The sequence below is a fragment of the Budorcas taxicolor genome, chromosome 21, assembly GCF_023091745.1.
Source record: "Budorcas taxicolor isolate Tak-1 chromosome 21, Takin1.1, whole genome shotgun sequence".
NCBI lineage: Eukaryota > Metazoa > Chordata > Mammalia > Artiodactyla > Bovidae > Budorcas > Budorcas taxicolor.
Genome location: NC_068930.1, coordinates 32,962,860 through 32,985,398, shown reverse-complemented (window position 1 = coordinate 32,985,398; position 22,539 = coordinate 32,962,860). Strand labels below are relative to the sequence as shown.

Sequence of the window (22,539 nt, the reverse complement as noted above, 5' to 3'; positions counted from 1 at the left end):
AGAATGAAAACCCTCCAGTATCAGCAGGGGAGCTTTCAGATCACTGCTTAAACCGTAGCAATCTGGTCCTTTGGTAGCTCAGCCCTCACAGCCCAAGGTGATCCCAGGACACCGCAAATACCTAGTGTTCCGTGGCTCCTCCAGAATCAGTATGGAACCCACCCAGGCAAGATGTATGTGAGGGGTCACGGCAGGTACTGGTAAATGGGGGTGGGCCCTGGACTGAGGGGTCACAGCGTCCACAAGAGAGGCCTGTGCAGAGCATCTGTCAGTCCAGCGAGCTCACGAATGGCTGCACTGATAATGTCTGCCCTCTCAGTCACACAGGAAGAAGTCCATGCTGTGATGTTCACAACAGCCAGATGAGAATGCTGTTTGGACAGTGATGATTACACCCACACTTTACAGATCGGTGTGTGACCTGACACCCAGAGACATCAACCGCTGACCAACTGCAAACACAGTGTTGGGATAGAACCCCGCTCTTCCAATCCTGCAGTTTGTTTTGGCCACTGGCTCTGACGGCAAGAGCTACCAGATCAAAATAGCTCACTAAAGTGGAAAACGGGTGTAGTGGGGAAATCTGGCTCGTGTGGGAGGAGCAGCAGAAGAGAAAACCACCCACCTCGTGTCTCCTGTCCCAGAGCCCCAGTCTGACTCTTGCTCTCTGAATCAGGAGAGTCTGGGTTCTGTGCAGGCCCTGCTGAGTGATGCCCGGACTGAGAATGGCTCGAGAAAAGGATAAAATTCAGCACTTCCAGGCACACCGTTCTCCATGAGGGTGAAAGTGGACCTGTTGGTTGTAGTCGACAGGCAAATGGGCATCACAGAGCCATGCCAAGTCATAGAGCCACTCCACGCCCCACCTGCTGTGTCCAGGCAACAAACTATTCCTTCATGAGCTTGTACACTGGCTCCCAGGTGCGCACACTGGCTAACTGACAATAAATTTTACTGAATCTAAACTCTTCTTTCATCCTCCAAAGACGATCATTAACCAATTAGTTCCAAGCAGGAGTGTCCTCTTTAGCATCGTGATGGTGGACAAGAGTCTGGGAGGGGGATGGCTGAGGAGGGTGAATCCCACGTGGGCTGGCTGGAGTGGCCACCGACCAGGTGTCTCCCTGGGAACTGGTGGGCAGGGTCTGTGGCCTGAATGTCCGGGCTACCCAATGGCTCATCAGCTCTTTCTTGGTCTGGCTTTTTTCTACCTTTCCCATCCTAAACTTTTCATATCAGCTCATCTTTTCCCCTCAAAAAAGACAAAAGGTAAAAGAAGCAGTATGTCTGAAATCTTCTCCATGACACCTTTGGCTAGCTTTGAAGCCCTACTTTAAAAACTGACAGTGTTCTCCTAGTCTGACTCCAGGGCCTGACACTGAAAGGACATGCCACTTCCCTCTCTTCTGGTATTAACAGACATCACGGTGGTGATGATAAGATTATCAGCATTAACACGCATCCATGTTCACTTCAGGCCTGGCATTTTCCAAGCATCTGATTGTCGGGGGTACCAGTAACTCTGCTTTCCAGCAGAAAATGCAGAGAGAGCTTAAGTTACTGGCACTAAGGAGAAACACCTCCTTCACATCTTCATTTGTCAGATTTTTATCTTAGAAGGTGGTTCTGTTGCTTTTCATTTTGAGCGTGTATTTTTTAACTCCTTATTCATTCATAAATTCATTCATTTAAAAGCATTTGTTTGAGTCCAGATTTCCTATTAATAATACGAGGGGCTCATTATTTTGTTTTATAATACACAAACATTAATGTGCTATGTCAGGAATAAAAATCCCTTGTTTTACATGCAGGAGGTCGGGCACTATCCTAGCTGCCAGGACAAAGCAGGAAAATTACGGCGGCCTACATATTTTATCACAGTTAATACATTTTATTTTGCTAAGCCCTCTTAAAGCACATTAAGTATTTAATTAGTTTTATTTCTCTTTACAACAATGGCATTTTATTTGTCATTTAATGTAATTAGTGTAATCTTTGTTTTCCCCTTGAGTCGGCTAACACTCCCCTTTTCATTATGAAATGTTTTCTGTTTCCTTCCAAATTCTCTGCTCATTTTAATTTACCCTCCCCATACAGTGTGCCCTAGGACAATTTTATTTCAGAAAACCGTCACCTCTTCCCGTCGACACTGTCTTCTCATTTTACTATTGTTCCCTATTTTCGCTCAACACCCTTTCATGGCTATTCCGTGTTATGTGTTCCAAGTTTTATAACCCTCCGGCCTTCATTTTAATAGAATTAGGAGAATCTATAAATAAGATCAGCTTCTTAGAATAATGCTTTCATTCTTCTCTGCTCTCCCTACCCCCACTTCTCACACATGCCCTAAATTACTTACCAGCAGACCAGGAGCTTCCTCTCTAGGCAGAGGCTCTGCGAGAAGCCTGATGTCGGTGGTCTCCAGCGGATCTGGTCTGGGGCAGCCCCTCAGTAAGGGCAGGGCCCCAGTGTAGGGCAGCCCCCCACCAGAACACCACTGTGAAGTTGCTCAGTTGTGTCCGACTCTTTGCGACCCCATGGACTGTAGCCTACCTGGCTCCTCTGTCCATGGGATTTTCCAGGCAATAGTACTGGAGTGGATTGCCATTTCCTTCTCCAGGGATCTTCCCGAGCCAGGGATCGAACCCAGGTCTCCCGCATTGTAGACAGATGCTGTACCGTCTGAGCCACCAGGGAAGTCCACTAGTCCTGTTCAATCCAACACTGCCTGGGTCTGCAAGAGCTTCAACCAGTGGCACCAATGGTTACTCCATTCTCGCAGCTGCTACTGCTGATGACAACAAACTTTCCCATTCAGAACGATTTCAATGGCTGTTCGTATTAACGTCAAACGTTCATTGTTACCTGCAGGTCATACTACATCTTTGAGATCAAAGTATCATTTTGCCTTCTTTTCCAGAAAACTCTTTAGCAATTGCTGATTGTTTTCAAATTGCAGGTGATTAAAAAAATAATAACTTCTGTGATTTAAAAAAGGGGGGCTGAAAAGTCTGTACGATAATTCAAATCCTGTAACTATAGAAGCACCGCAGAACAGGCCTGAGAAGATAAGCAGCAGGCCAGCAGCAACCCAGACCCGCACCACGGTGCCAGGCTGTCTGTGGAAGGCTTATCTCCCCTCTGCAGGAAGGCCCTCAGAGGGCAGGCCTCTGGTCAGCACTGTGCCCTGGGTGCTTTTCCCCTGGCCGAATCTCTCTGTCCCTGGGCTCAGAGAGCCACAGTAATCCTGCCAGATGTGAGCATGACCCTAGAGCTCACCTTACCAAAGCGTCCGTCCCCCAAGCACAGATTCCATGGGATTTCTCTGACAACCTCTTTGCCCCACTAAACCACTAGGCTTCTCCTCGTTATCTCTGAACACAAACTGTCGAGCCTATCAGGACAGTAGGGGATTTCTCCTGAATCTGCCCTATGCCCACTACACCCCTAAGAGTCTTTTCCTCCCCAACATTTAGTGTGGAAATTTACAAACATACAGAAAGCTGAAAGAACTGCAAACACCCGCACACTCACCACCCTGACTGCCCCACTGACATGATCACTGCTGTGACTCACGTTTCTGTGTATCCAGGCCTCTGCCTATCTGTCAATCCCTCTTACTTCTGGTGCATCCAAAGTAAAACACAGTAAGAGTACACTTCCCCTAAGCATCTCAACATCCATACCATCAGGAGAGTTCAGCGTTTGCTAGCAGATTTTTCTCCTCTGAAGTAAAATTTACATATGGTGAGATAAATAAATTTGTTGAGTTTTGATAAATGTTTGCACCTGTATGACCCCAAATCCCCTTCATGACAGAGAACATCGCCATCAGCACAGAATGCCTCCCCACACCCCTTTCCAGGCAGTCCACATGTTACTTGCTATCCCACTCCCACAGGTGGGTTTTGCCTGTTCTAGAAATGAACTCTGCTTATTTAAGTTATATGCACAGTACGTCATGTGAAACGTTGGGCTAGATGAAGCCCAAGCTAGAATCAAGATTGCCAGGAAAAATATCAACAACCTCAGATATATAGATGACACCACCCTTATAGCAGAAAGTGAAGAGGAACTAGAAAGCTTCTTGATGAAAGTGAAAGAGGAGAGTGAAAAAGCTGGCTTAAAACTAAACATTCAAAGAACTAAGATCATAGCATCCGGTCCCATCACTTCATGGCAAATAGATGGGAAAACAATGGAAACAGTGACAGACGATTTTCAAATCACTGCAGACGGTGACTGCAGCCATGAAATGAAAAGGCGATTGCTCTTTGGAAGAAAAACTATGACAAACCTAGACAGTGTATTACAAAGCAGAGACATCACTTGCCAACAAAGGTCCGTATAGTCAAAGCTATGTTTTTTCCAGTAGTCATGTATGGATGTGAGAGTTGGACTACAAAGAAGGCCGAGAGCTGAAAAATTGACGCTTTTGAACTGCAGTGCTGAAGAAGACTCTTGAGAGCCCCTTGGACAGCAAGGAGATCAAACCAGTCAAACCTAAAGGAAATCATCCCTGAATATTCACTGGAAGGACTGATGTTGAAGCTGAAGCTCCAATACTTTGGCTATCTGATGCAGAGCCAACTCAGTGGAAAAGATCCTGATGCTGGGAAAGATTGAGGGTAGGAGGAGAAGGGGATGACCGAGGATGAGATGTTTGGATGGCATCACTGACTCAATGGACATGAGTTTGAGCAAACTCCGGGAGATGGTGAAGGACAGGAAAGCCTGGTGTGCTGCAGTCCACGGGCTCACAAACAGTTGGACACAACTGAGTGGCTGAACAACAACAAGAAATGAAATCAGATGAGTCTTTGGTGTAAGCCTTCTTTTACATTCTGCAGAGTCTGTGAGGCTCACCCTGCTGTTAATACCAACTGTGTTCTCTTTACTGCTGAGGACAGATGCCCACTATAGGAACGTGACACACTGTTTATCCATTCTACTGGTGGACCTTAGACACTCAAAGAATTGGGATGAACAAGCTGAACAACCCAGGGAACTCCATAATCCTCTTGGGGAGAAAAGAGAAGTGCTCCCCCACTCCTGATTTCTGAGAAACCAGCAAGGGGTCAGGCAGCTGGTGACTTGCTCTGACGGACAGCCACACATACTAGTCTGGTTCCCTCAGCAAAGCTCCACGACCTGCCAGGGAAACCATGGCACCAGCTCCTGCTGGCCACAGGAAGGCTGGTCACAGCAGCCAATATGTCATCTTCTGTTATGAAGATTTCTGTTACAATACAGAAATCAAACTGAGCTCAATGTTCACAAACCTCCCCCAAAAGACCTGGGAAGAAAGGTGCATCATTTAGAAGGGTCTGGGCAGTTCTGGTGAGATGACTATTCCCTGGGGCCTGCATGCACTGTCTGTAACAATCTTTGAGCATCTCTTCCAAGCCCAGGGTGCATGCAGGAATGCAGCCCTGCCTGGAGACTTGAAGCCTAACTCACACATCCCAACCACACGGTTCAAGTGAAACACAGACACGGACAGGAGGGGAAGCAGTGGCAAGCACGCAAACAATTTCCTCGGCTTTGCCAGGTGAAAAGAATGCTCAGTGCGCAGGAGCAACGCCTGGAGGAGGCTGAGCGGCTGCTTGGCCCCAGGACAAGCCCAGGCTGGCACAGCCGTCAGCTCACACCATGCTCAAAGACTGTTAGTGATGAACTGCAGGAAAGGAACCAATTGCTGGAAAGTAAAACCAACTTTCAGGCTTCTCAGGTGGCATGAGCAGTAAAGAACCACCTGCCAGTGCAGGAGACGGAAATGACATGGGTTCACTCCCTGCATCAGGAAGATCCCCTGGAGAAGGAAAGAGCAACCCAGTCTAGTATTCCTGCCTGGAGAATCCCACGGACAGAGGAGTCTGGCAGGCTACAGGCCATGGAGTCACAGAGTCGGACACGACTGAAGTGACAGCTGGTTTTAAAATCAGTTGGCTTGAAGAGAGGCGTTTCTGTGGAGTAATTTGAATTCTGACATGAGAAGAAAACACCAACACATGCAAGGCCCTTTGAGAGTAAAAATAAAGATGGGAAGCGGAAAGATGCTCCTAGTTAGGTTTTGGAAATGCACTTCCTTGGCTGAAGAGTGACACAGCTTGTCAACATGCCAGGGTGGTTAGTCCTGGGCCTGGAAATGAGCCTCAGACTTGACCTTCCAGGGGGGGTGAACCCATTCTACCTCTGGGATTTCCTTTGGATTTCAGGTCTATTTGGTGTGAAAAGGAACAATTTGGTTTTTCTGATCTTCCTGGTGTGTCCATGTATCAGAGGAAGGTAGAAAACCACATTCCTTGAAAAAGTAAACTAAAAACAAAACAAACAAACAAAACCTAGAAAGTAGCAGAGAGGTCATGTTGTATAAGGACATGAAACGCCAGGAACAGAGAGCGTTCATTCCCATAAATGGGCTTCTGCCTCTTGTGCTTAAATGCAGGGTGTGAGGCTCTGGGATGGGAAAGTCGTGGCACAGAAACTTGTTTAAGCCATGGAAACAAGTCCTGCTGCTGGCCTGTGGCTGACAGCATCACATTCCTGCAAAAGAGAAACTATGAGACGTGCATAAGACTGTGAACAAACTCAGGCATGAGTGGCTACTTAGAGGGCAGGACAGAAGTAAGGTTTCTTTCCTTTTTATTGAAATTAGGCTTAACCAAGAACCCAAGGAGGGATTCTTATATAAACTTGCTTATGTTTAGGAAAACAACCAAAGATCAAGCCGTGTGTTAGACCAAGTGCCAAGTGGCCAGAAACGGACTTAGTTTCCCGTTTTGAACTCTGTCCTCAGTCAGACAGACCTAAAGAAACTCTGACTAGGGCAAGGAGGCACAGATCCAGGTACATGGGGTCTGACAGGGCTGCAGGCATGCCAGAGGACACATGGACAGTTATCAGTGGCGCCGAGGCAGTGTCCCAGGGGCGATGCCAGCCCGACACATCTTCCCACCCAGTCCCCTGCAGTGTCAGGCTTCACACTAGCACCCGACAAATGCCTGCTATACCTCTGGTGACACCACACCCAGGACGTCCCTCGCTCCCCACGTTATGCTCCCCTTCCCGCCCGGCTCCCCTGGTTATCCCCCTCTCCTCGCACAGCCCCGCACCCCTTCTGACAACACACCTCTCAGGGCTCAGCCAGTGGGAGGCGCCAGGAGGGTGCCGCATCCTCGCTGCCTTGGTGCCCACAAGGCTCTGTTGACCCTGCTCCCCCTCCCTCCACCCCCTTATCCCAGTGCGGGCAGCGGCTCCCATGCTGCTGGCCCACAGGAGTGGTTCTCCTTACCCCGCACACATGCCTGGAAGCAGCCCCGCCGTGACCATGCCTCTGTCCGAGCCAGCCAGCTGGGTTCTCCCCGATGGGATGCAGGATGACGCTCCTCCTCAGGCCAGCCTGCTCCCTGCTTCTCCCCGCGTTGCTTTTGACAACCATGGACCTTCAAGGTCTGGCTCCAAAGCCACTAGTCACAAAGCCGCCCCTGATCCTCCCAGGGGAAATCAGCCCCACTCTCCTGTCATCCTAAAGCAGGGGGGTCCCACCTGTGTGTTCCTTGTACTAGTCCTCTGGCAATGGTTACTTAGTTCTCTTCTGTTGCCAACAGGGACCCTGCCTTGTTCACTCAGTCACATAAGCGACAAGCCCAAAGCCCTGCGAACAGCGGCAACTGCGCATTTTACCTCCAAAAACAAGCAGCCAACACACCCTCTGAACAACATTCAGAGAAAAGTGACAGGAGAATCTATTTACAAACAAAAGATTCATAACCACAAGAGAGTGACAGCACCTACAGATCATCAGGAGAAAAGAAAAATAAACCACTGGGGAAATGGGCAAAAAATATAAACAAATCCTTCTGAGAGGAATTAAAATGATTCGTAAGTTTATGAAGAAGCATTTAATTTTAACAGTAATCAGGGAAAAAAGCATATTAAAACAACCATGAGAGCTGATTTTTACCTGTAGGAATAGTACTGACAATCTCCCCAGAGGACCACTGAGGGCCTGGCCTCCCACCTACTTTCTGGGGGTGGGCAGTGTCACCCGGCCCCATCTGTCTGGACCACCCCTTACTCCCTCCTCCCAGCCCTGCCCCCCCTCACCCCCACCACACGGACTCAGCTTTGCCTCAGCAGCTCCCCGGCCTCTGGAGCCAGACCACCTCAGCTCAGATTTTGGCTCTGGCATGGGCAAGCGCTGCAATCACAGACAAGTTACTTAACCTTCCTGTGCCTCAGCTTCCTCTCTGTAAACAAGGTTCTTAAGAAGATTAAATGAGTCAGTTCAGGGAAGGCATATAATAAGGGTCAAGCGGTATCTGTGGTCCCCAATATAGAGACGAGTTCCATTCCGAGAGGACCATCGTTAAGTCCAATTTGTTCTTGAGTCCAACAAAGTAAGCCCAGGTGCCCAACTAACACACTTGGCTATACAGTACTGCACTGTAATAGGTTTATAACACTTTTCATACAAATATCAGATAAAAAACAAACACAAAAAATAGAGAAAACAATTTTAATCTTACAGTACCTTGAAAAGTTCAGTAGTAACAACAGTATCACCACTGCTTTAACGCTTGCTTCTGGACATCCTGGGCTTGAAATAAAGACGCTGCACTGCTGTCCTCTGTACAGGACTGCACACTAAAGCGCACAAGAGCACAACCACGTGTAGAGGATGCGTGCATGTGACAGCATACACCAGACACATGAACTAAGTCATGTAAGTGGACATATGAACGCACATTCACATCTTTGAACGTTCACAACTTGAAGGTTTGTATGTAGGGGACTTACATATTCACTACTCCTATTTGTTTTTGCTATTATGTAGCCTACAGAAATTCTCATACAGAGAAGAGGAACAAGAATGATCACTGCAATGTTGTTTATGATACAGAAAAAAAAAAACCTGGAGAAAAATCAAATAACATGAATTAATAAGGCAATGCTGTAACCAAATATGTGGCTTCAATACAACAGCTTAAAACTACTTCAAAAGAGTGAGGTAGATCTCTATGTACTTCAGTAGAGAGCTTTCCAAGATGTACTGTTGGGTACATCTGGCATGGCCCATTCACCCTCCACGAAAACAGGACACACGGACACGAATGTGTGGATGGAGTGGTGTTGGGGGAGGGGTCAGTTGAGAATGGGATGAGGAGAGGCAGGGGATCTGGGGTCCTTCTCTTCACGAATCTTTCACTGTTTGAATTCTCTGTGAAGGGAGGATATTTACACAGCATACCAGTAGCTTTATCAAATAAGGAAAAAGTGCTTCATAGAATCCTTGTGAGCTGGACTGATACATGTCATCAAGTATGGGACCCTGTGCAAGGCAGGTGATGCAGGATGGGGGCTGAGGTGTAACCAGCATGGGAACCAGTGGGGTGAGGTTTGGCAGCAGGTGGAGAGGAGGGGAGGGCGGGGAACCTGTGCACCACCCCACCCAGTGCTGGCATTCTCCATCAGCAGCAATATGACCTCACAAAGAATCCACTGACCTAAATGTCAGGGAAGATTAGGTAAGGTATCACCAGGGCACTGAGTATTCATTAAAAATTTCACCACAAAACAGTTACAGACCCAAGAAGTACAGCTGCAACAACTGTGCAACAACATCAGCCTAAAACTGTCTGTACACGCGTGTGTGCACCCATATACCCAGATATACAGACGAACATGCATACACACACGCATACACCCACACAGTCTAAAAAACTAAATGATAAGAGGGCACAGCCCAAAATGTTAACAGTTTATCTGGGGCAGGGGTTCAGTTCAGTTCAGTTCAGTTGCTCAGTTGTGTCTGACCTTTTGCGACCCCCATGAATCACAGCACGCCAGGCCTCCTTGTCTATCACCAACTCCCGGAGTTCACTCAAACTCACGTCCATCGAGTCGGTGATGCCATCTAGCCATCTCATCCTCTGTCATCTCCTTTTCCTCCTGCCCCCAATACCTCCCAGCATCAGAGACTTTTCCAATGAGTCAACTCTTCACATGAGGTGGCCAAAGCACTGGAGTTTCAGCTTTAGCATCATTCCCTCCAAAGAACACCCAGGGCTGATCTCCCTTAGAATGGACTGGTTGGATCTCCTTGCAGTCCAAGGGACTCGCAAGAGTCTTCTCCAACACCACGGTTCAAAAGCATCAATTCTTTGGCGCTCAGCTTTCTTCACAGTCCAACTCTCATATCCATACATGACCAGTGGAAAAACCACAGCCTTGACTAGACGGACCTTAGTCGGCAAGTAATGTCTCTGCTTTTCAATATGCTATCTAGGTTGGTCATAACTTTTCTTCCAAGGAGTAAGCGTCTTTTAATTTCATGGCTGCAGTCACCATCTGCAGTGATTTTGGGCAGGGGTAGAATTATAAATGATCTTTTCTCAGTGTTTTTTGCTCTTTTCCATATTTTCCAGCTTTTCTACATACCATATTCTTTGGTATTACACAAAGAAAATTAAGTAACCACACAGTTTCATGTCCAGGCCAGGCCACCCTGGGTGCCACCCTGGGTCATGAAGGCGCTTCTCTGCGGTTCTGGTTTTTGGCTGGGTGTCTGATGGACAGTTCTCTACTCTCATCCAAGGTGGGAAACACGGGAGCTTCAACAGGCCATGGGAGGCGTCCAAGGGAAGCTCCCTGCCCTGAGACTCTCAGACTCCTAGAGGTCAGGAGCGCTATGGGCCACCTTCATTCCTGCACATGCATGTGTGCCTAGTCACTTCAGTCGTGTCCGACTCTCTGTGACCCCATGGACTGTCGCCCACCAGGCTCCTCCGTCCATGGGATTCTCCAGGCAAGAATCCTGGAGTGGGTTGCCATGTCCTCCTCCTGGGGATCTTCCCGACCCAGGGATTGAGCCCATGTCTCTTGGTCTAACCTGCACTGGCAGATTCTTTATCGCTAGTGCCCCTAAGCCTCTGAAGGGAAGCCCTAGCCCAGGGACCTAGTAAGAAGGGAGGGTCTGAACGTGCAGCTCAGCCCTGCCCCTCACTGGGAGGGTGCCAGCATCTTCTGGACATGGGGCACTGCGATATCTCAATCTTTCCTTTGCCCGGACTGTACCCTCTGCCTCACCAGTTAGGAAACCTCGATTGCAGCCCCACGGCCAACTGCTCTCCACAGCCTTTCCCAAAGTGGATGCTGGAATGAAAGCTGCCTCCGTGGAAAGCCTTGCTCTGACGGGCCTGAGCCTCAATGAGTTACTCAGCTGCTCCGTGCCTCAGCTTGCTCATCTGTGTAACAGGGTTAATAGGGCTTAGGGGTGATGATCAGAGCAGTGCCTGGTGAACAAGAAGGGCAGCTCAAAGCCAACTGGTGGCAGTTGTGACAGAGGTCCTGGAACCCAGTGGCCAAGTGACCCAGTCCCCCGGTGCTTCTAGAGGTGATGTGGGAGTGGACAGCAGGCCTGGGGCCAGACCACAAGAGGCTGCGGGGTGGCAGGGAGACAGGCTCCCTATCAGGCCAGGGCCCTGGAGCCTGAAGACCAGAGTTCTGCCCCACCAGGCAGCAGACAGGGCAGGAAACAGCACTTCAGTTAGTCCTGAAGAGGGGCAGGCTCTCCAGGTGGGCTCCATGGGAACGGGCGCCCAGGTTAAAGCAGCAACCCCAAAACAGCAGATGCAGAGAAAGAAAAGGCATGTGGCACACTTCCCGCTCAGCAAAGGTCTGTACCAGCTGGGGTGTCCGGCGACTGTGAGGGCTCCAGGTAGGGATGGAGAGGCAGGGGGCAGCGGGGGACAGCTCACTCCCAAGGGCCACACAGTTACACTCTGCTACAGAAGAGCCTCTGTGATTTCAAGCCTGGGGTGGGGAATGGCCGAGGGAGGCAGAAACCCAATCGCAGAGAGGAGGCTGCAGGCACGACCAGGAGGCAGAGAGAAGGAGTCGCAGACAGGCACCAGGGAGGAAGGCAGTGGAACCCAGCAATGCCCTGGTTTCCGACTTGGAGGATTATGACGGGTGAGTGAAAGGACAGCCTCTTCTCCAGACCAGGGGGCCTTAGGCCCTTATCTGATGAGAGGGCCCCCTCTCCCTGCCCCTTGCTCCCTCCTGCCCCAACTGTCCACCTCGGGGCATCTGACAAGGATCACAGGGTGGGCTGGGTCCTTTCACAGGCAATGATGGTTCTGGTGGAATGAACACGGGAGGTCATTTCTGAGAACCATACCACAAACAAAATGGGAAGCACCCAACCACGACACTAGACACGGTTTATTCACCCCTGTGGCAGACAAGCCCTTTCTCTCATTGAGCAGACCAGCAAGGAAGACGGCACCAGGGGCAGGAAGTCACAAGGCTCCAGGGAGGTCAGGAAGCTGAAGCCCACAGCCCTGTTCTGGCCAGGTTGTGCCCCACAGTGGCCAGGACTGTCCAGCCCTGCGGAGTATGGCTGGTTTGGGCCCAAGCGGCCAAGGCAGAGACAATGAGCCTGTTTCTTCTTCTCCACGGTGCCACTGACTTGACACTGAGGGCATTGATGGGCCGGTTACCATGGGAACTCAAGCTGCAGATCCCGTCCCATCCCATGAGCACAAGGCTCCCTCCCGAGAGTTGATGGCTGTTCATCCCATTCCTTCCGGTGCTGGACAGGGCCTCATGCCTGCCGCCAGGTCTCCAACACTCCATGAGCAGAGACACTGGACCTCACAGAGACCAGGACTCGGCAGGATGACGGGACCCTATAGGATGGAAGGGGCCGGGACATGTAGCTGACCAGACTGGGGAGCAGCTACAGCGTTACAGGGCAGCTCCTCCCCCCGCACCGTGGAGCTGGGAGGGGCTCACCGAGAGGTTCCCAGAAGCAGGGATCCAGATAAGTGGTGGAGGGGAGATGGTTCTGTCCAGATGCTGAGAGGAGCCTGATTGTGCTCAGTCACAATGCCTGCACCCTGCCCCCCATAAGAGGCTCTCCCAGAGGTGCCTTCCCCATGACTCTGAGGGCCCAGCACCCAGGGGAGCACTTAACAAACACAGTCTGAATCAATGTGGGCATGTCTGCCAGGCACAGGTCGCCCTGGGCCGACGGCCCTGCATCAGAGAGACAGCTCCATCGGACCTCATCTCCAGGAGCAGCCAGACAATGGGTGTGAACTGAGGTGCCCGCGAAGCACAGAGCCCAGTGGAGGCACAGACAGGCCGGCAGACAGCAAGACGGAGGCCTGGGAGCCCAGGGGCATGGCTGCAGAGCAGCAGCCAGCCAGGAAGGACAAGGTACTGACCAGGAGGGCCATAGAAGGAGAGAGCCTTTCTCATCTGACAGAAAAGCACCAAGGATGCCACGAGGAAGCAAGCACAGAGTGAGGGGTCTGGCCAGAGCAGAAGGCGGCGGAAGGGGCAGGAGGGTCTACACGGCCTGGACGGGGAGAAGTGGGGGAACAGGAGGCCAAAGAGAGAAGCGTGGTTCCAGACAGCACAGGAGGCATGGGAGCACGAAGGGGGTGGCAGCCTCCAGGCCCCCAGCTCTGGGTGAGCCGGGGCCCACAGGGAGGGGGAGGAGGGCCCATCTAGGGGAGAGCCTCAGACTGCGAGAGACTGTGTGCGGCCCCCGGGGAGGGACGGGCTTTTCCCTCCACTGTGGAGACTCAGGAGCAAGCCTCAGTAAAGACCACGCAGCGCGGAGCACACCAGCGCTGGCACTGTATGCATGCTCGAGGCTCCTGGGTCCATACGGGCCCGCGTGTCAGCGGCAGCACACAGCTGAAAGGCTCCTCACCCAGCGGCTTACCCAAGTCTCAGATGCAGGGTGACGGCCCTCTGCCAGGCGGGTGAGCAGGCAGGCGAGTCAGAAGGGAGGGCTTCGGGCCCCGGCCTGCCAGTTTGTAATGTGTAGCAAGTCACGCTTAACTGGACTGAGATCTCCTCACGGTGAACAGGCCCAGCAGCACCGGCAGGTCAGTACCAGGCTCCATGGTGACAGCAGTCCCAGGGAACCACCAGCCAAGCCCAAGCACACACCAGGGTCTCCAGTCAGTGCCAAGGCCACGCTGCAGTCCCAGCTGGAAAGGACACGGACACTCGTGATCGTGAAGGCCTCCATGGGCAGGGTACTGGCTAGAGAGAGGGGCGCCAGTGCCAGACGTGCCAGAAAAGACCAGAGGAACTGCTTTCTAGAGGCCAGATCTGTGCAGGGGCCTAGAGATCCCAAGAAGCCTGGAGTGTTCCCCAAAGTGTAGACAGTCCTGTGTAGTCCAAGACCAGGGAGGGGCCTAGACAGCCCTCAGGCTCTTCCATCCCACCAGGACCAACACTCTTAGCCTCTGCCAAGGTTTAAAACAACTTTCCCAATGGGCCATAGAGCTGGCTAGCCCCCTGGCCGGGTTCTCAGTCCTCGGACCCTGGCCTTGAGGGTTCTCCCAGTGCCATGCCCTGCAACTCAAGCTTTGCTCACCTCCCCCCACTGCAGCCCCAGTGACTCATGATACTGCCCATCAAATAAAGCCATGTCCACTTCAATCCATTACCATCTGCATGAAGAGGGCAGACAGGAACATGTAATACTGCATGACCTTCCCAGTCCCAGCTCTGTCTATCCCCACCCCCCAACCGCCCAACTGCCCCCCTGCCCCCCTCCCCCGCCCCGGCCCTGCCCCAGCTCACACCAGAAACTTGCCCTTGCTGTTCACAGACCATCCCGGTTGAGAGCATAAAAGCAAGATAGCCTCCAGGCGAAAACCAGTACCTAGTGACTGCTGTTCTGGGCTCCCCTCGTCCCTCCCAAGTCCCCAACACTCACTGGAACAAGTTCCAGCCCATCACTTCTAACACCTGGCTAAAGCTTCAGCTTGCTCCTGGTTGTAAGAACAAGCTGTGTGCAGCAAGACAATTTTCCTCTGTTGACAAGTGAATGACAAAGGCCCACCTGAAATTCTGGGCCAGGTACGCTCAGCTCAGTAGCTATTTTAAGTAAAACTATTTAAGGAAAGTTCAAAACCATTTACGGCTCTTAGATCTTTCAGGGCCCTGGCAGCCAGCCTGCTATTTTATGCTCAGACTCAGAACCAACAAATTAGCTCAATACTCCAGGCAAAGCAGAAATGCAAGGGCAAGCACGGAGCCTCAGTGCCACCCTTAAGATAAACATCACTTCTAAGAGCTGCCGACGCCGTGCTGCTGTGATCCAGTGGGGGGCCAACGGCTTGCTGCCATACTTTTCATGTGAATGAACAACGTCTTTTCTCTGAGTGAGCAACGTCAGAGGTGATGATGTAGGCTGGGCTGAGGCCACCTCTGCCGAGAGCTGGCCTGACGGAGAAAGATGACTGGCAGAGGGGAAGGCAGAGGGGTGCACGGGCTCCAGGTACAGCTCTGTCTCAAGAACCCTGTGACTGCAGCCAGGACTTCTGTTTCTCCAGGTCACCGCTTCCTACACAAGTGGACCAACCCAGCCTGGACTTTAGTCTAGGCAGGGCATTCTAACCTGAGCCCACGGGTGACCCAAGAACAGTCATATATGGGTATGATGTGCATTTCCCCCCCCCTCCTTTAACACTGCACGTGTACATCTGTGTGTGCATGAACGTAGATGTATGTGGATACATGTATATGCATACAAATGTGCATGTGTATATCCATGTACATATGCATGTCTGTATGCAAGTGGGTGTATGTATGTTCTGACACACAAAAAGGTGCAAAATGCTTAAACATAATTTTGTATGTCACTTACGTATATTATACATATACATATATGCCTGGCCTTCCCAGGCGGCTCAGTGGTAAAGAATCTGCCTGCCACTGCAGGAGAGGCAGGTCCGATCCCTGGGTCAGGAAGATCCCCTGGAGAAGGGAATGGCAACCCAAATCCAGCATTCTTGCCTGGAGAATCCCATGGACTGAGGAGCCTGATGGGCTATAGTCCAAGGGGTCACAAGAGTTGGACATGACTCAGCAACTAAACAACAACAAACACCTATATGCTTCTATAGCAGATTAGGAATTAGAACATTGCAGATTAAGTTTGAAATTCTACTAACTAGAATTTGATGTGGATCCTTCCAGCCCAAGCTTCTATACTTTCACTACCTGTGTAAGTGTTCATAAGTTCTACAAAATGGCTTATTGTTTTTTAAAAATTTACATAAATACTATTACACTGTGCACCTGCAACCTGCCGTTTCACTCAACATTATTTCTGGGATGTACCTATGTAGATACACACCTAGTTCCCTCTTTTCTAAGTACTGTTGAGTACCCTCTGGTGTGACAACTTTTCTCCTCCATTCTTCTCCTGGCAGTATTTAGGTGGTGTCTCCCTTCATCTAGAGATGCCCCCATGGACACTCCTGTACAAGTCTCCTGGGGAAGCAGTGAGGATCTCCCAGGCTGAAGCCAGGATGTGGACAGGCTGACACAACCGACCTCCTATTGCTCTCCAAGCAGCTGTACCCACTGCCAATTCCTGGCTCCTCCGCAGCCCAGGCAGCCTTTCATGCTGACACCATCTCAGTCTGCCAACCCCACGGGCGTGAAGTGGGATGACCACCTTAAGGCCCATCAGTTCCCAGGGAGGCTGGGCACTTTTTCTCACCTGGGTTTCCCTTTCATTCAATTCCCTATTCATATATACCTCCCCATTTGTCTACCTGGCACTTATCCTTTTTCTTATTCATTTACATATGTTAGTCGCTCAGTCGTGTTCAACTCTTTGCGACCCTGTGGACTGTAGCCCACCAGGCTCCACTGTCCATGGGATTCTCTAGGCAAGGATGCTGGAGTGGGTTGCTATTTCCCTCTCCATTATTCATTTATAGCCTTTTAAATAATCTACACATGAATCTGTTATATGTTATAAAATACTGTTATATGTTATAAATACTTCCTAATCTCTTATTTGCTTTTTTAATGTTATGACACCTTTATTAATGGATAACTCTCTTCCCTTCTCTATTTGATCTTTTTGTGTCTTGTTTAAGAAATCCTTTCCTTTCTCAACTCTCCTACACTGTTGGGTTAGAATGAAAATAGGTATAGCCACTATGGAGCAAAGTATGGAGAGTCTTCAAAACACTAAAAATAGAACTACCATATGACCCTGCAGTTCCACTCCTGGGCATATATCTGAACAAAACTATAATTCAAAAATATACATGCAGCCCTATGTTCATGGCAGCACTGTTCACAATAGCCATGTCATGGAAGCAACCTCAATGTCCATCGATAACTGAATAGATAAAGAAAATGTGGCACATATATACAACGGAGAAGGAAACGGCACCCCACTCCAAATTTCTTACCTGAGAAATCCCATGGACAGAGGAGCTTGGCATGCTATTGTCCACAGGGTCACAAAGAGTAGGATATGACTTAGCAATGAAATAGCATACAATGGAATATTGCTCAGCCACAAAAAAGAATAAAGTGGCAATCTAAAATATGACACAAATCAACTTATCTATGAAATAAAAACAGACTCATAGACACAGAGAACAGACTTGGGGTTACCAAGGGGAGGCAGGGTGGGGGAAGGATGGACCTCGAGTTTGGGGTTAGCAGTCATTATCTATAGGATGGATAAACAACAAGGCCCTACCACATAGCACAAGGAACTACATTCAATATCCTACGAATGAAGAATATAAAAAACGAAATTTATGTATGCACAACCGAATCACTTTGAAATTGACACAATATGTAATTCAACTATACGTCAGTAAAATAAGTTATAAACAGAAATCCTCTCTTTTGCCAATGTGATGAAGGTCGTCCTCAATGATACACACTCAGGCCCTCATCCTATCTGGAGTTCCCATACAGTGGGAGGTGAGGGTCTGCTGCCCTTCCCTGCGGAGACCTGGCTCTCTCAGCACCGTGTCCTGGACTGCCCAGCCCTCCCATCCACAAGAACCTCTTTGGCTCACACACAAGCTCCCACATATGCCTGGGCTGGAGTCACTGTCACCGACGGACACGACCATCACCAGGCCATGGCAGAACTGCCATGACCACTGAAACTCATGGTGGCAGACACTGCCCTCCCCATCTTCCTTCTCGGAGTCATCTATGGTATGTGTGTGATTTCATATTCGATATAAAAATCTACTCACACTAAACTAGCTTATACTGAATTTACACATTAGTTGAGGGGACCTGTGACAGTCACCTCTCCCATCATGAACGTAATCTTTCTATCATTCTTGCCTGCTTTTTCCCAACACTTTTTTTACAATGTTTTATAATCCTCTCCATGGGAGTCTGACACTTCTCTAGGATTGATTCCTAAGTATCTAACAGCTCTTATGCTGTCCTCGCAGCTGTGGCCATTGTCAGGGGTCTCTTGTCAATCAAGCCCCCACTTCTCTCTCTTCTTAGTTCTAATAGTTGGCCTCTGGGTTCTCTTGGATTATCCACGTGGTTAATTTTGTCGTCTGTCAAGAGTGACATTTGGCTCTTTCCAATCTTTATTCTTTTTTTGTAAACTGTGTTGCATTATCTGGGATTCCCATTATAATATAATGAGTTGAGGGGCAAAAAGAAATGTGTTTGTCCTGTTCCCAATGATGTATATTTTTAAATGGAGAGGATCCAGAGCCTCTTTCAGACTCTGAAAGGGATCCATGATTCAAGACAGGTGAATAACCACTGGTATCATTTGACCCGCACCACACAAGATAAATAGGATCAGGTCCATGGCTGTATGAAGGTAAAGTCAGGGCTTGAGTGCAGCAAAGACTAGGATGAAGAGTCAGGGCAGGCGCCGGGCATACCACCAGCTGCCCACTAAGGGTCTAGGGAAGGTCACTCACAGGAAAACTAGGAGCCAGGAACGTGGAAGGAGACAAAGCACAGTGCAGCCGCCAGAGGTGATGCACTCTGCCGTGTGGACACAGTGCTCCCAGCCCTCGCGCCACCATGGCTCACTCACCCATAAAGGAAAGCCAATAATACATACATCTTACTTATGAGTCACAGATTCTCCTGGCTGAAGAAGGCAAATACGGTTTTTAAAGAGTTCTTACTGAGTAGGTAGAGGCCGGACTGCTCCAGGCCTTTTCCACATTAGCAGTGACTTGGGGGAGGTGGGGGGGAAAGCTGCACTGGGAATAAAGGGTAAGAGAAATGACACACGTGTACACAAACACACACACACTCACCTTGAGAAATGACACACGTGTACACAAACACACACACACTCACCTTGAGAAATGACACACGTGTACACACACACACTCACCTTGAGAAATGACACACGTGTACACAAACACACACACACTCACCTTGAGAAATGACACACGTGTACACAAACACACACACACTCACCTCGAAGACAGCTCTTATCCCCTGGGTGTATGACAGCCTCCTGCATCAGTCCCAGCAGCATCCCATTCCCAGGCTGAGTGCCAGGCTGTGTGCAGCCCACCTCGGCTACTCTGGACACTCCCCAGGAGATCCCAGGGGAAGGGTGTACACCCCAACGAAACCTCTCCCACAGGCAAAGCAAAGACGGCAGGCTTCACGGTACAAGCCCCTCAGTAGTGGGATGCAAGTTGTTTGAAGATGGGGCGTGGTCAGGGGGCTGCCAGCTCTGATGCCTGAGGACAGGAGTGGTAAGGGGCCTCACCAGGCCTCTACTGCAATGTCCGGGAGATCCCCGCTCAACTTCAGTTCCCCTCTGTTCACTTAATTATAAGAGCCAGGAACCCAGGCACTTTGTAATTTACTGTGCCATTAAAGAGTCACTTTTAGCTGAAGACAAACTGCTGGGCCACCTGGGCGGAGCAATGAACTGTGGCAGGAGCCGGGCCTGAGCCAACAGGGGAAGCAGGCGCCAGAAGGGCACCAAGAAGCACTTTTTTCATCTGGACCATGAACCAAGAGATTTAGGAACCTCAGATTTAGGAACTGAAGCCAGTGCTGCCTGCCCAAAGGCAAATCTTAAATCACAGGATGTTTGCAGAGACCTGAGTGTTCAACATACAACAAAAAGACACACCAAGGACATGATGGGTTATTTCAGACACTCTCTGACCCGCGGTGTGAAGTACAGTTCAGACAGCAGGATCTACGTTTCCAGAAGGCCGCACAACTCACATTAGCAGCGTTTGCACCGGACTTAGGATGCAAAGAAATGTCACTCACATCAGAGCCGCACCAGAGGTGGCCCACTTCTGTCACGGATAATGATGACGCTAAATTTAACGCTGGCTGGTGGCAGAATCTGAGTTATGAGAAGGCGCGTCCCTGTCACTCCACTTGATCCTCTAAGTGTGTAGTTTGTTGGAGGTTTGGTCAACGCACAGAGAGGTCCCCCGGTGGGCCCCCACCCGCCATAGATTAGGATCAACCCGCCGGGCTGGGTTGGCACAGGAAAAGGGAGCCTGCCTCTGAGGTCCTATGGAGCTACCCCACCCGCGGTCCTGCCCCAGGCTTGTCCCCTCTTGCTCGCTGACAGCACTCCTGTGAGCCAGGTGCGGGAGTGGTCAGGCCCTGGCAGGTGCTCTGCGGCCCGAAACACAATCCCGTCCCAACCACCGCGCACCTAAGTACACAAGGTCAACGTCCCGACAGGCGAGCGGATGGAAAGAAGGAAGAGACCAGCCTAAGGTCACACGACCGGTCCGCAGAGAACTGCCATCAGACCCGCCGACCAGAGGCCCAGAGACGAAGCCAACTCCCCCAAACCCTGCCGGGGGCCTGGAGGGGATTAAAGGCTGGACCCTCGCCTCTGGCTGCGGGGTCCAGGCCGCCCGGAAAGCCCCTTCGACTCCGGCCGCCCTCCCTCCGAGAGACGCGGACGCCGAGGGAGCGCACGACCTCAGTCCCCACCTGCGCGCGTACAGGGTCCGGAGCCCCGCGCCGCCCGTCTAGTTGGAGGGCCGGCGCCGATGGGCCGGGTCGGCGGCGGGAGGACCTGAGGGGACACGGGAGGACAGCGCTCTCCACGGGCTCCCCACCGGCGCGGCTGGGCAGGTGTCCGCGTCGGGGTGCTGCCCGGTTGGCCGCCGAGGACCCCGCGCCGCGCTCCGGGAGACTCCTCACAGGGCGCCCCCTCGCGCCTCGCCCGCCGGCGGCAGCCAAAGTTTTGGGCGCGCGGGGCCATCCGCACTCACCTGGCCCAAGTTGAGGTAGCCGTGCGCCGCGGCCACGCGGTCCGCCACGGCCGGGCCGCCCAGCACTTGCACCGCCCAGTGGTTGGTGTAGACGGGGCGCGGCGGCGGCGGCGCGGAGCAGGCGGCGGGCAGCGCGAGTAGCAGCAGCCAGCGCCAAGGGCGCGGCGCGAGCGGCCGGAGCCCGGGCCCGCCGGCGGCCCTCGAGTCGGGGCCCGCGTCCCCGGCGGCGGCGGGGGCGCGGGGCGGCGGCCGGGGCCCGGGCGCGGGCGGCGCGCGCGGAGGCATGGCAGTGGCAGGCTCGCGCGGCGCCGGAGCGGCGAGTGCGCCGGGGGGTGGGGTGCCGCCTTTTAAAGCCGCTCCGCGCCGGGGAAGCGCCGCCGCCGCCGCGGCGGGCGGGAGCGAGGGGAGGAGGCGGCGGCCGCCGCGCGTTCCCGCCCGCGCGGCCCGGCAGTGCCCTGGCCCGCGCTCGGTGACCGGCACCCGGCCCTCGCGCGCCCCGGGCAAAGAGCTCCCCCCTCACCCCGTAACTTCCCGCAGACTAAGGGGGCGCTCGGGACACGCGTTCCCCCAGCGGCCGGAAGGCCCAGGGCATCTCAGGTGAGTCCCACTCCCAGCCTGGCTGCCGGCATCTCCCTCCCGTCGGGGTGCCTGGGGGCCTCATCATTTGCCTAACAGTGTTTGACCTCCTGCCCGCGAAGCCTTACTCGTCCCCGCGTGAGAGCTCGGTTCGTCTGAGTATTGGGCGAAGAAACTACAAGGAAAGACGGGTCGGCCGCTCTGAGAACCAGGCCTGACTGTGTCCCAGGTTTGGCTTCGGGAGGAACCTCGGGGACAGCTTTCCTGGGGGAGGACGGCGCTGTGGGTCCCCAACTGTCCATTTCCCAGCAGCGCGACTGTGGGCAAGCTGCCACCCCTTTATCTGTGAGTGCAGTGACAACAGTCATCTCCCCGGTGGCGCTGTTCAGAGGATGACAGGAGCGCTGGCCAGGCACCAGCTTTTGCTGAGAGTTTGTATGAGCTCTGGCCTGCCTCCCAGTAGGAGATCACTAGTTGTGCAGGCTTAAACGCCACCCCACCCCCACCACCGGACCCTGGGACCAGTCAGGGAGACAGTCAGTGGGGTCTTCCTGGCTCTGCTGCCTCCAGCAGCCTAGAGTCCAGTAGAGACACACTTGGTGCACCTGGAGAGCTCCAGGAGTGTCACACATTGGACAGGAGACTGGCCAGGGTCTCTTCTGCCATTCCTCCTAAGGGCTGTTGGTCCCAACTGGCCACGCGTGGGAAGCAAGGCTTCACCCTGATTAACACTGGCAGCAAAGCAGAAACTAGGCCAGGAAGGCCTTTAAGTGGGAAGAGGACCAGTGACCTGACCGTCTGCCTCTGGATGGCTGTAGAGAGCTCAGGGTGTGCGTCTGTGGCTTGGCAGGTAGGAAGCAGGTGATGAGGGGCAGGAGCCGGTGGGGACAGAGCAGGACCC

The 22,539-nt window shown here is 51.9% G+C and overlaps 1 protein-coding gene across 2 annotated transcripts in view; it reads right to left on the bottom strand.

Moving 5' to 3' along the window:
• The window catches only part of PCSK6 (proprotein convertase subtilisin/kexin type 6), a 171,833-nt gene extending 150,486 nt beyond the window's left edge, over window positions 1-21,347 (bottom strand). For both annotated transcript variants that reach the window (XM_052659403.1, XM_052659404.1), the window contains exon 1: window positions 21,063-21,347. In XM_052659403.1, the coding sequence (XP_052515363.1) occupies window positions 21,063-21,347 (285 nt within the window). The remainder of the gene's footprint in view (window positions 1-21,062) is intronic.
• Between the last annotated feature and the right edge of the window lie 1,192 nt (window positions 21,348-22,539).